This window comes from Carya illinoinensis, chromosome 7 (genome assembly GCF_018687715.1).
Source record: "Carya illinoinensis cultivar Pawnee chromosome 7, C.illinoinensisPawnee_v1, whole genome shotgun sequence".
In the NCBI taxonomy this organism is placed as follows: domain Eukaryota; kingdom Viridiplantae; phylum Streptophyta; class Magnoliopsida; order Fagales; family Juglandaceae; genus Carya; species Carya illinoinensis.
This window is the reverse complement of record NC_056758.1, coordinates 38,604,880-38,617,774: the sequence shown is the minus strand read 5'-3', so window position 1 is coordinate 38,617,774 and position 12,895 is coordinate 38,604,880. Positions and strand designations below refer to the sequence as shown.

At 36.6% G+C, this 12,895-nt stretch overlaps 2 protein-coding genes across 2 annotated transcripts; one reads left to right on the top strand and one right to left on the bottom strand.

Moving 5' to 3' along the window:
• Window positions 1-2,803: 2,803 nt before the first annotated feature.
• On the top strand, window positions 2,804-4,338 carry LOC122314902. The gene has a single exon (XM_043130548.1). It carries the CDS (start codon window positions 3,095-3,097, stop codon window positions 4,106-4,108), a length of 1,014 nt encoding a protein of 337 aa, XP_042986482.1. The 5' UTR covers window positions 2,804-3,094; the 3' UTR covers window positions 4,109-4,338.
• Window positions 4,339-5,261: 923 nt separating this feature from the next.
• Window positions 5,262-9,683, bottom strand: LOC122315085 (TPR repeat-containing thioredoxin TTL1-like). The gene is made up of 7 exons (XM_043130837.1): window positions 8,253-9,683; window positions 7,947-8,142; window positions 7,658-7,830; window positions 6,434-6,767; window positions 6,109-6,313; window positions 5,903-6,003; window positions 5,262-5,803 (listed from the first exon to the last, which is right to left on the bottom strand). The coding sequence occupies exons 1-7, from the start codon at window positions 9,257-9,259 to the stop codon at window positions 5,651-5,653; spliced, it is 2,169 nt and encodes a 722-aa protein (XP_042986771.1). The 5' UTR covers window positions 9,260-9,683; the 3' UTR covers window positions 5,262-5,650.
• Window positions 9,684-12,895: the final 3,212 nt, after the last annotated feature.

Here is a 12,895-nt window from a genome sequence, read left to right as displayed (position 1 = left end):
TATTTGCAAACTGATTCCCATCATTTTATATTTAGCTGAAAGAAATTTGATTGAAATTCAAATGAATTAGGCCCTGTTAATTTCAGCTACTTTTCTTTAAGGACTATTGAGTGCATTGGGCAGATTCACTTTTGACAAAATGGTCCCATGAACCTAATAGTGAAGAGACTAGGAATAGGGCTGCAGCGCCAAATCATAGAATGGAATCCTTTGTCTTTGATGTCATCTACTCAGCTTCATATACTATAACACTTCTATTATTTAAAACTGAACTTGTCGTTTCATTGGCAGGGCTTCTCCCCGCCCAACGTATCTCTTATATATAATCGTAAAATTATAAATATCATCCAATCACTTTAAAAAATAATAAAATTTATAATTAAAAAATTAATTTTTTTATAAAATAAAATAAATAATTTAATTTTTTAAAATTTTAATATAAAAAAATATTAAAATAATATATTTTAATATATTTATTCAATTTTTAATTTTAATCTCAATTCATCTTATCTCATTTTTAAAACTAAACAAGATGCAGTGCAAGTACAAACTTACATTTCATTCTATAAAAATATATGGAACAAAATAAATAAACAAATAAACAATAGATTAATGGTCCATGCCATCCATATTTCTTGACGAAGTCAAGGAGGAACAGTTAAATAAAATGACTTAAGCATAGCAAATTAAGCAGAAAAAATTGATATTTGTAAATTTAAAGTGTGTAAGTTTTGTTAACTCTATTTAAAAATAAATAAATAAATTTAAAACTAATATGAAAAAATTATTTTTTTTACAAAAAATAAAAATAAAACTTAAAACTTGTGTAATGTAAGATTATATCTAATATTCCTTCAAAGTAGAGTTGTGGTTGGTAGCGACAACAGTAAAGAATGTTGTTGTCGACAATTTTTGCTGTTTTAATGAAGTTATTCACTTTTACTGCCTTCAGATCCATATTTTGGCATGATCAGAGGATGGAAGCTTTGTTGGCACACGAACTTAAATGTATCAGCTGTGCCAATGCGCATTAATGGCATTGAAGGGTGCAGTATTTTTTTTTTTTTTTTAGTAAAGCATTTTATAGATAAATTAAGGGGTTATAAAATTAAGTGAGATGGAAGTCTCTGGCAGTCATACCAAAATAAGCAGGAGTATAACTAAAAAAAAGAACAACAAAATAAATTATCTCGTCAAAAGATTGGCTCTAACTTATTCTCACATAGAAAAGCCGCTTAAAAGTGGTTTTAATATAGCTTGAAAACACAAACTATATATCTTTAATTATCGCAGTCAAGAAGGGAGCACTACATTTTGTTGATCTGGTTCAATTGTAGAAGACTATCACAATTACTTCGTCTTGATCGCCGGTTAAAGAAAGGAAGAAAATAGAAAAATAACAACTCAAAAATAATCCAATACACTGGCGAAGAACCACTACCAATGGTGGTGGCGCGTGTGGCTGCAGATTGGATCTAAAACATCTGAGACTAGAAAGTTTATTAGAGTTATGCGTTAGCTATATATAGCAGAGTCATACCATACCGACATTTGAGCTTAATTTACGAGCCAATCAAATTGCAGTGCTGCTTATTTAGCTTGAATATCAATGACAAGGGAACCTACGCACGTTTATTGACTATAAGGTTCGCCTAACTATGTTTTAGACCCTGGCTACTATGGAAGAGGGCTATAAAAAAACTGTACATATATATATAGCGACTGCAATGGCTTGTACTTTCAACAATTTGAGCAAACCCCATCAATTTACAATTATCTTTGAGGGTTTTCTAAACGTTTTAGGGAAATTTACAAGCAATTGTATATGTACATATGTGATCAAAGGCTTAGCAGAAGTTTAGTTTAAATTAATTTCTGCCTTAGTTTCTTGTAGTTATATGGCAATTTAACATCAAACTCGATTTCCATACATTAAAATTTAAACAAAAGAGAAACTACGTAGAAATTTTTGATGCTATGTGTGTGTGTGTGTGTGTATATTTATATTATAGGTCCCCAGAAAGCAATATCTCTCGCAATCTCTTACACAAACATAATCCATCATATGATAATAACGAATATAAATCATAGACAAGAGAGTGGGAGTACCCAATGAGACTTCCCTCGTGGAAGGTCCCAAACAAAAGTAAAGAAGTTTAATCCTAAAGCAACGTGTAGTGGAGGTCTTGGGGGGTGGGGGGCCCATATCTCCCGTGCTCTCGAGTGCATTACTCCCCCCCCTTTCATTATGGCATCCTTACACTTTAGTTACGAGTTTTCCCCTTTCAGGACTTTCGGTGTGCCTTTTATGTCCTTGTATTCGCATCTACATTTATTAAATAGTCTCCAACTTTTACCCATCTTATAATTTAGGATTATACCCTCTCATCAATTACAGAAAAACTTAATGTATTATTTCGCTAATAATATGATTAAAAATAACAAAAATTTACTACGAAGAGTAATATTGCTTTATCAATTATGCTAGCTCTGATATTCCAATCGATAGGCATTGACCTCAGCACTCCCCCCCGGCTAGCCCAATTTTTTGCTAACTCAGGAAGCAAATATGGTGGGTTCCATACGAGGGACGATTCGATCGGTAGTTGCAGCCCGCAGGCATACATGTGGGTACCAGGAATAGGGCATGAGCATCACTGGCATGGGCTCCCAACTTGAGAGTATGATTGGATTATGAAACATGGCTCGTGGTTCAACTTTCCCCCTACTCCTTTCTTTATATATTTTTTAGTATGTTTCAGCAAGCATTTCAGAAGAAAGTATAGGGAAGAAAGCTAGCCCTCCTGTGACCCCATTTTAAAGGAGAGCGAAAAGGAGTGCTAGAAAAATGAACAGACAGATGGTAAAGAGAAGCACACAACATAAAGGCAAAAGCAAAAGAAAGCTGTCAGCCTCTCTTCCCCTGTCCCTTCTTTCTTTTAAAAGCCATTTCACCCTCGATACAAAAATACCCAAAAGACATATGCAGTTCATCAAGCTGGAGGTCTAATTACAAAAGAAAGAGACAGCTAGGGGACAGAAAAGAAAGAAGAAGAAGAAACGAAGAAAGAAGGAAAAGAAGAAAGGAGTTGCCATGAAGGGGAGAGAAGCCAAAGCAGCTCCTTCGGCAGATCTTTTAGTATGTTTTCCTTCTCGTGCCCATCTAACCCTAATGCCCAAGCCACTATGCAGCCCAGCAAGACATTCAGAGCCGAACAAGCGCCACCACAGCCACCATCATCACCACCACCATCACGTTAAGAAAGCGAGCACCAGAGGTGGTGGCCAAGCTAGTCCTCTGCTATGGGCCAAAACAAAGCCAATGGGCTCGGAGATCTCCGAACCTACTTCCCCGAAAGTCACCTGTGCCGGGCAGATCAAGGTCAGGCCCAAGACGAGTTCATGCAAAAGCTGGCAATCAGTCATGGAAGAAATTGAAAGAATTCACAACAATAGAAAACATAAAAAGCGACCCGGTTGGCTTGAAGCTCTTGGGTTAAAGAAAGATATTATGCAATTCTTGACGTGTTTACGAAGCATAAGATTTGATTTTCGGTGCTTTGGGAGCTTTCCTGAGTCAGATATCACTACCGAGGATGAAGATGATGAAGAAGAGATTGGAGAATGCCAAGACAATCACTTGGGCACTGAGGGAAGTGATGGCAATGAGACTTCGAGAACTGCCTTCTCGAAATGGTTCATGGTTTTACAGGAAAATCAAAACAATAAGTTGTGCAAACAAGTGAAAAGAGAGACAAAGAGGACGTATGATGATGAATCTATTGCTGCATCTGCTGTTCCTCCGCCAAATGCTCTGATGCTTATGCGCTGTAGATCTGCTCCAGAAAAAGGCTGGTTGGTAGAGAAAGAAAACGAGGAGGAGGAGGAAGATGAAGATGAAGATGAAGAAGGTACTGGAAAAGAAGTAAGAAAAGCAAAGAGTTTAAAGTGTTTAATGGAGGAAGAGAAGAGAACGAAGAAAGAAAACACGGTTGTGATGAAATACGATACCGATTTCTACAAAATTTCGTCCGATATAGCAAAGGAGACATGGGTTGGTGGTGGAATGAGAGATCCATTTTCAAGGAGTCGAAGTTGGAAAAGATGATAATCTTGGTGACTTAATTATCTATTTTAGCTATAGTTCTTTCCCAAGTTTTATTCTATCCTGCTCAATATTAATATTTGTGTGGGTTGTTTTTACTTCTTTATTTTTTTCCTGTTCCTATGAGATCATGTGTGGGAACTTGGAAAATCCAACGACCAGTCCCCATTTGCAGTAACCTTTGTTATCTTTATTCCTGCTGTGATATATGAAACTTGTATCAGATTTGTACAGCTTTTTCTTTCCTCTTTCCCAGAGAAGATTTTGCTTCCTTGTACATTCTCTGTCACTTTGTGTTTAAATTCTCTTTACAGAGTAAGAATATTTTTATTATAAATCTTCAAGCTGTAGTGCTTTTCTAGTCTCAGAGTTGATTAATTTTGTTAGCTTCGCTATGAAGTGCATAAATTAGGGTTTTTATTTTTAGTTTTTGAGTATATAACTTAGGATTCTTAAGACTTCGAAAAAAAAAAATGGAAATGAAAGACCTAAAGTTTTGTTATTTATGTTTCTAATTGGCGTCCGGTAGCAATGTGAACCCGTCATTTCAAGTCCATTCGAGCCCAACATAGGTCTTACCCAGAACCCAATGGTTCATAATATTGGCCTTTAAGCCCAAAAACGTTGAACCCGTCCTTTCAAGCCCATTCGAGTCTAATGAAGGTCTTACCTAGCAGCAAATTGTTCTGAATGTCGGCCTCCAAGCCCATAGCTGCGAAATGGACACTATAATCGACTGCTTTACATTGGATAATGGAGTCTCTCTTGTAAATTGGAATTCTATACAACCATAGAATGGAAATAAAGAAATTATGTTTATTTTAAATCTCAAAGTTTGGATCAAAATAAAAGAATCGTCCAATATTATTATAGGGATGATGCTCCGTTGATCTTCAAAAGTTATTAGATAATTTGAAGGTATGGACGACAGAGGTTTACATTCATAAATATGAAAAATAATATTTACAATCATAAGTGCATAAGTATCGTGTAATCATTTTGAAAAAAGTAAATTCTTGTAGGACTCATATGAAAGAAAAAAATTTAACTTTTTAATATAATAGACCCTACTCTTTTTAAAATATTGTATATAGCATTACTCATCATTTATCTTCATGCATATGCTAGGAGTATAATAATATAATAATTGCCAAGCTCCATCAAACCACTAATTACTAGCAAATTAGCAATATTTATTTTCACACGTGAATAGAAATTTAATTGGCCAAAGAAAATCTCATTTGCTATGGGGCGAAACATATGGGGGTAGGGAGAGTATATATAGGGCTGCATACACATGATTCAAAAGCGAGAAGATAAAATAACTGAAATTCGAAGAATGCTCTTAAATTTTCTCCTCCATGCATCTTAGTTTATCGCCGAGCCGATTCCCTAATTTTACTTTGTGTGCAATGCCCAGCAAAATAATGCTATGTTTCATGTCCCAATTTATTTCAACACGATGGGGGTCTCGGCTTTCCTTCCTTCATTGTAAAATGCTATGTTTCATGTCCCATGCATGCCTGTCCACAAAATTATATATCTTCAACTGCTGTACAATTTGACTGAAGTTTCTAACATTTCGCGGTCATTGCCTGGAACTTCTTTCACCTTTGCTCCATTCTTATATATTCTAAAAGCCGGAATGGAGACCACACACTCTAATTTTGCTAGATAGGGATGGTCTTCGATCTCAACCTGGATTTATCAACAAACGCATATATAATTGAGTTGAAAATCAGAAAGAAGAAAAAAAAAATAAAAGGGAAAAGAGGAGTTGGGCTATCTTGGACAAACCTTGAGGAAATGAATAGATGGGAATTTCTTGCAAACTTCCTCCAGGACATGCAACACTTGCTTGTGGTTTGTTTTCTTGCAAAACAGCACCACGGACATCCCTGTCATTTACATGACAGGTCTACTTTTATGGTCTAGAACGCTTATATCTCCAAAACCAAATAAAGCTATATTTAATGGAAAATAAACAAGACCAGATGCTTTACCGGGTGAGGTTATGAAGTGTCTGAACCGTTCATTACTTGTGATGAAAATCAAATTTGAACCAAATTTTAGGTCTTTAATGTCTTCACCTCTTCGCTTCTTAAGCTGAACCTGTGCCTCGAACAGAGCCCTGCCCACCTCCTCATTCCCAGGAGTCTCTCTTATCAACATCTCATAGTCTTGAACCGAAACTTCCCATCTTTCCAACTAATTTCACAGACAAGAAAAGATCACAGCAAGTTCTAGCTAGTAAGTATTGATCCAGCAAGCAAGCATGGCTAGCAAAACAGCATGAACTCTTCTTATATATGAGAGAGAATAAGTCACCTTGGCATTGCAGTCTGCCCTTCGTAGCCTGGCCTTTATGTAAGAAGGCCACACGTTAAGAGCTGATGTGCAATCTTCAACGGCTTTCTCGTATTGACCTAGCTTGGATCGACAGGCTGCTCGGTTACATAGCAGAATCGAGTTATACGGATCATTTTCTAGTCCTTCACTGTATACGAGACATGCTTCTGAGAATTTTGATGCTCTGAAGAGCAGGTTACCACTCAATCGAGCTGATGTCACTGCTCTAGCCCTCTTTACCACGGCATTCACCTCCTTGCTGCTTGGATCAAGTCTAGCTGCATGTTGAGATGCTGCCACAGCATCCTCAAACCTGTCAATACATAAACTTACACTTTAGATTAATATAGATTCTGTGTTGTTTAGATTATGATTGGTGCTCGTGCAATTTTGACTGAGTTGAGGTTCAGCCAAATTGTTTGGACGTGGCTCATTACATTTTCAATAGATTTACTTTAAAACCAAACTACAATCATTCTTCCTTGATCAGAGAAGTGTCTCCGAGAATTCTCTTACTACAACAGTAATTTACATAACCTTGATAAGAAAAACAAACCAAGCATTTCAATGGTGCATATAAGTAGAGAGGAAAACTCGCGTTGCCGTAATCAGGTTCACATCATATATGAGTCAACACTGATCGACTAATTTAATTACAATGGTTGAGGCGTCAACGACTACCCCCTAATTTTGTATTTAATTCTTGTTAAGTTGGCTCATTGAGTAAAAAATTATTGATTTTGAATGCGGCGTGTTAAGTTTAGGTTGTGTCAACTTGAATTCGAATTGTAAATAGGTAAATCCAAATCCAAGTAATGTAATTAAATGGGTCAAACGCCTCAATCTTACTTTGCTAATTTTAAATTGGGTTTGTACCACGTGTCAAATATTGCCCGGGGAACATATAAGACTTATAAATATTCCCAATCTAAAGGGAACAAGTTGATATCATTTCCTTTGCGTATTCTTTACTTGGTAATTAAGACGTACCACTGTAAAGAAAAGATGGAACAGCTTGTGTCCCTGGTCAGGTTAAAGGCACAAGTTCAACCCTTCAAAGGCGGGCAGATTTCTCGCACTAATTGCACAGTTAATTAAAATGCCCGGGAGAAAAGGTAAAGAAAAAGAGAAAGAAAAAGATGTATCTAGCAACATTAAGATTCCATTAGAACCAATTTCTCAGTGTAATTTACTTCAACTAACCTGCCAGCTGCCAAGAAAACCCGTGCCTCAATCATCATGATGTAAGCACTGTACGAGGGCCCGAATAATTTGATACAAAAATCAGTCTTGAAGTTCGGTCCTTTCTGGTAGGTAGCCTGGGCCTCTTCGTGTCTACAGAGGCTTAGCAATGCCTCTGCTTGTAGAGCGTAGACCTTCGTGCGTATTTTGATAATAAATTAGAATACCAAAGGTGGGGATTATAGCATTTATATTAGCAAAAATATCATCCAAATTTTGGGAAATAATGATCTCCAGGAAGAGAGCTAACCTGTGGTGCTGAGTCAGCACCGTAAGATATTGCAGACCGGGTGCCGTTTAGCAGAGTACTCCACTCTTTTAACTCGGCAGCCTCCGTGCACCTGCTGAGGTGCTTTCGAACAGTCTCAGCTTGGGCCATGTCTTCTAAGTCAGCATAGGCGCCTGAATGTTTGTAGTGATGTATCGCTTTCTCTGTTTCTCCTACTCTGCATGACGCACAAATTCATATTCTTTTCTATTTGATGAATTCTCTTACAGGATTTTTTACACTTACACTCGTAAAAAATGGTGCCCTCAATTAATATCCATTGAATACCTGAGATATAGTTTTGCCAGACGATGATGAGCTCTGTGATATGAAGGCTCGATTAGAATAGCTTCTTTGCATTCGAAGATGGCCTCCACAATCCGGCCTAGACCTATCAAAGCGGCACTCCTGTTGCAATGATAGGATGACTTGTTTGAATCGAGAGCGATTGCTCGATCATATAAAGCTAACGCCTCTTCAAATCTGCCCAGCTTATATGCCTCGTTTCCAATGGCCTTGAACGCCTCAGGATCGAATTTATTCACCACACCTCCAAACTGTCTAAATTCGTCACTATTCTTCCTTACAATGTTGCCCATAATTGCATTGCCGCCGATTTTCCCGAACCCATTTTTGGGGTTAGTCATGGAGCTTCTCTCTTGAAGATTTCTAGAAAGGTAACCCTCGGTCTTGGCAGTGGCATTCGATTTGGGACTGTTATTTCCTTGCGACTTCAATGGCCCTGTTTGCCTCAAGTTGCCCACGTGGCCTAAAAGCATTACATTGCTTGAGGTTGCTCGAACGAGGGCTTTGCTTTCACATAATTGCAGGGAATCAGTTGTGATCATCCTAGTAATCTCCGTAGAGTTGCCAGAGGACTCTCTCGTTGGCTTTCTTTCATCGCCCGAGTCCGGGGACTTGGACATCTTTCTCTGGCTTAAACTAGTGGAAGATGATGTCGAACTTCTTGCAGCATCGGAAAGTCTTCGACCTTGAACTCTTCTGTGAGAAGTTGAAGGCCTGGGATGGACCGAGACACAGTTCGTCGAGGCTTTTTCATTGATTTTTGGTGCAGTGTCGCTTGAATTGGATGCTATGCGAGCAGACTCGCCGGAGCTGCTTCTCTGCCTCTTGGAATTATCAGTACTTGGAACCCTCAATATATCGTTGCCACTGATCGGCGGTAATGAATGCACAGAAGTTCTTCTCGGCCAGAAGCTCAGGCGTTGGAAGATCCCTCCCATAAAACCACAACCGACTTCACCATTCACCCTGTGCTTTGCCATTTCTGCCATGGCGCTCTAGAATTGGCTAACAAACTCGTAAACACAAGCAGGAATCAAGATACTGTAAAATTCATTAATCTAACATGAAGGTTGTACACAAGTGAAAGAAGAATCATTGAAGAATGGATAATCACAAAAGAAATCGATGGAATCCGGAAAGAATGATAAAACAGAGAAGATAATCAAAAGAAGGCTTGTATGGGAAGGATGGTTTATGGAAGGCAGAGTCTGAATAACGTGTATATATATAAATTCACAGCCTCATGGAGTGGCTTCCAAGAAACCAACTTGATAACTTTGGGATTTTTGAGAGGGAAAGGGAGGTTCAAGATTTTAAAGGAAGAGTAACAAAAACATAATAATAATAATACTCCCTCTATAAATAAAAAGATGCATAAAGCATAATCTCAAGGAATTTTATAATGTCCACATCATATAGAAGGAAAAATTGGAAGTTTTACAGCTAAGAGTGATATATGTAAAAGACTACAATATTATGTGGTCAGTAGTAATAAGATGCCTCACTGCGCCTACTGATGGGTGCCATTTGCTTGTTTTGCTGGGTTTTTATTAATAGAAGTAGACTTTGTTTGAAAAAAAAAAAAAAAAAAAAAAAAAAAGCCTCTCAAGCCTTATGGTGTCTTCAATAACTTGCATAGGTTCGTTAATGCATGCCAATTCTTCCACATACAAGATTACTTGGATTAAACAAATGATAAATACTTTAGTTATGAAGAAATTCTATAAAAGTAAACTCAGCATGACTTCGTATGATACGTTATTTATAATTTAACATGTCACGTTAAGTAATATATTAATTAAGTCATGGCAATTTGTGAGGTCGACGTCACTTTTCAAAAGAAAATCGCCCACCCAAAGAAGAAAAGCATGCATTTGTCAATTGTCATTGATTATGAATTTTGTTTTTGACATAGCCGACCTGCCTACAGACATCATACAAGAGTTGGTGCTTAGCAAAAATATAGAAAACGATGGTGTTTTTAGTTGTCTATAGTGGCGGTCTCTTTCAGAAAAACTTGTCACAGCCATTCATTTGAAAGAAGAAAATTTGCTGAGAAAAAGTTGGAAGAAAACTACGTATAGACTTTATAGCAGATATATTCTCCAAAACTCGGAAACTTCTAAGCCCCGAAGATTAAAAAAACGATGAATGATAGCTGATAACAATTGGTTTTTACCAAGTATATGGGTAATTCCGGGCATGCAATATTTAATTTATCCATGAACTGACGGTCACCCAGATTCCAGTCTAGTCGGAGGACATCATTCATGCATATGGTAGTTCCATTACCCAAAACACCAAAAACTCAAAAACAGTAAAACGGTATACAGTCTTGTCCCCCAAGAGGATAATTTATCTTCTTGATGAGCACTTTTTTGTGAAAGATGAAAACAGCTTTTTCCTATTGGTTTGAAGGGGTAAATATTCGGAAAACTCCGGATTACGAGGCTATTATTAGCAACAGTTAAGAGTCTAAGACACCGCTTTTAAGGGGCTGTTTGACCTGGACCCCAACGGAACAATGACCACCAGCTGTATGCCATAATGTACCAGTTTCTTCCCCTGCTTCCCCCATCACCTTACGTTTTCCCTCAACCGCCGCATTGCTCAAGTCCCCAACTAAACATGAGCTAGCCCTCCCCATTGGAAATTAGGAACAAAGAGACACCTAAAATTATTAGCATCGATAATGACTTTAATTAGGTGATAAAATAATTGATTACACAATATGCATCGATCAAACATTGCTTTTGATGTAGGTACATGACTCGTTTGGAAACACAACTATTCTATTTTCTCAAAATATTTCACTATTAAGTCAGCTTTTTCACATGGATATTGAAGCTGCTGCATGATTCTGGAATTTTTGTATAAGACAGTGTCGGCTTCCGAATTGAACAGGCCTTACCCACACCTCTTCTGCTCTGTTATATATGGGGGTTGTTAGCAGTTCTTTTATTTGTTCTTGTAGTACTAAAGTGAGAAGTCTATGGGTTGGTAGCAGTTTTTTTAGGTGTCGTTTTGTGCGGTAGGATTGTGCTTTACATTATAGTTTTGCGAATGATGGACAACAAAATACAATGTTTTAGGACTACTGACGCAAAAGATGTTCGATCGAACTGTTTAGTAGACTATTTGTCCATGGATCTGCCTACATGCAGTACGTCCGGTTCGCTGTTAGTCGGTGCCGGATTGTAACGTCCCCCAACTCACAATTAACTCTTGAATTCTAAAACCATATATCCAGCTCCAGATGGCACCATGCATAAATTTCATCTTCTTCAATTATCAGGTTTAAGGTACGAAGCACGCATGCTCTGATTCGGTGATCGGCTGCATGTATCTCATTCCATGAGCTAGTTTGGCCTTCCAGGCTATAACATATATATTACACGATAACGAGGAAAGATGAGTTAAAATTAAATAAAAGTTAAAAATTAAATAAAATATTATTATAATATTATTTTTATTTTTAAAATTTTAAAAAGTTAAATTCTTTATTATATTTTATTTAGTAATTTAAAAAAATTATAAAAATTAAATAAGATAAAATTAGTTGAAATACTTTCTAAACCCAACCAAACCCTCTTATTTAATTTCTATAAATCGCACTCTACTGACTATGAATATAAGTTATCACACTCTTCTGAAAAATAAAAACTAATTTAATGATTAATAGATTTTTTATTTTTTAATATAATATGACAGCGTGCTTTCTCATTATTTTGAATGCGAACGCTTATGAAATAATTGAAAAATAATCTTTACAGTACGTAAATGTCACGTACTCTTTTTTAAAAAATTAATAAATTTAAAATCTACATAAAAAGTAATTTGTGTTCATAATGAACGTTATATTTTAAAATAAATACACAAAATATAGTCATTAATATTGTATCTAGTATTTACTTTATCAATATCGCATGCAATCAGAATTTGGTTGCAGAAATACGGACGGGCTGAGCAACTTGGTGCCAACTGGCAAATCTCCAGCAGAATCATATATTATGTATGCTCACCTTGCTAAAAGCTAAAAATTAGTCAAAGTTTACAACTTGCAGAGAGAGAGAGAGAGAGAGAGTATCTAATCAGATTTTTTTCTTTTTTTCCTAACTTTTAATTATGGGGTGTTGGCCTTTGTTTTTCTAGGAAATTGGACAAGACAGTTGCAGATTGATTTCTTAAATCTCGCATCGTCGGTTGTTTGCACTCAGAAGCCTGACCTCCCATTTAGGTTAATGATCAGAAAAATAACGCAGTAAATTAAGGAGACCCATTTCCACTTCAATTGGAAATTTTTGTCCGCACAGAAAATGTAGAGAATAGGTTCTCAAGTATCTAAACCAAACTTGTCACATCTATACTTGAAAAAATAAAAAAGAAAAAGAAAAAAAATTCCATACATGAATTCTTTGCATCCAGTCAGTTTCTCATAGGGACCCGTTCACCCTGCCTCTACATGGGTGGGGCAGGCAACCCGTCCCCATACTCACTTATATATTCATATATATAAATATATTCTTTTATATATATATATATATATATATATATATATATTACAAATTGTATATATAATAAAAATATATATTACAATTTATTAGATTTATTCATAAGATTTTACA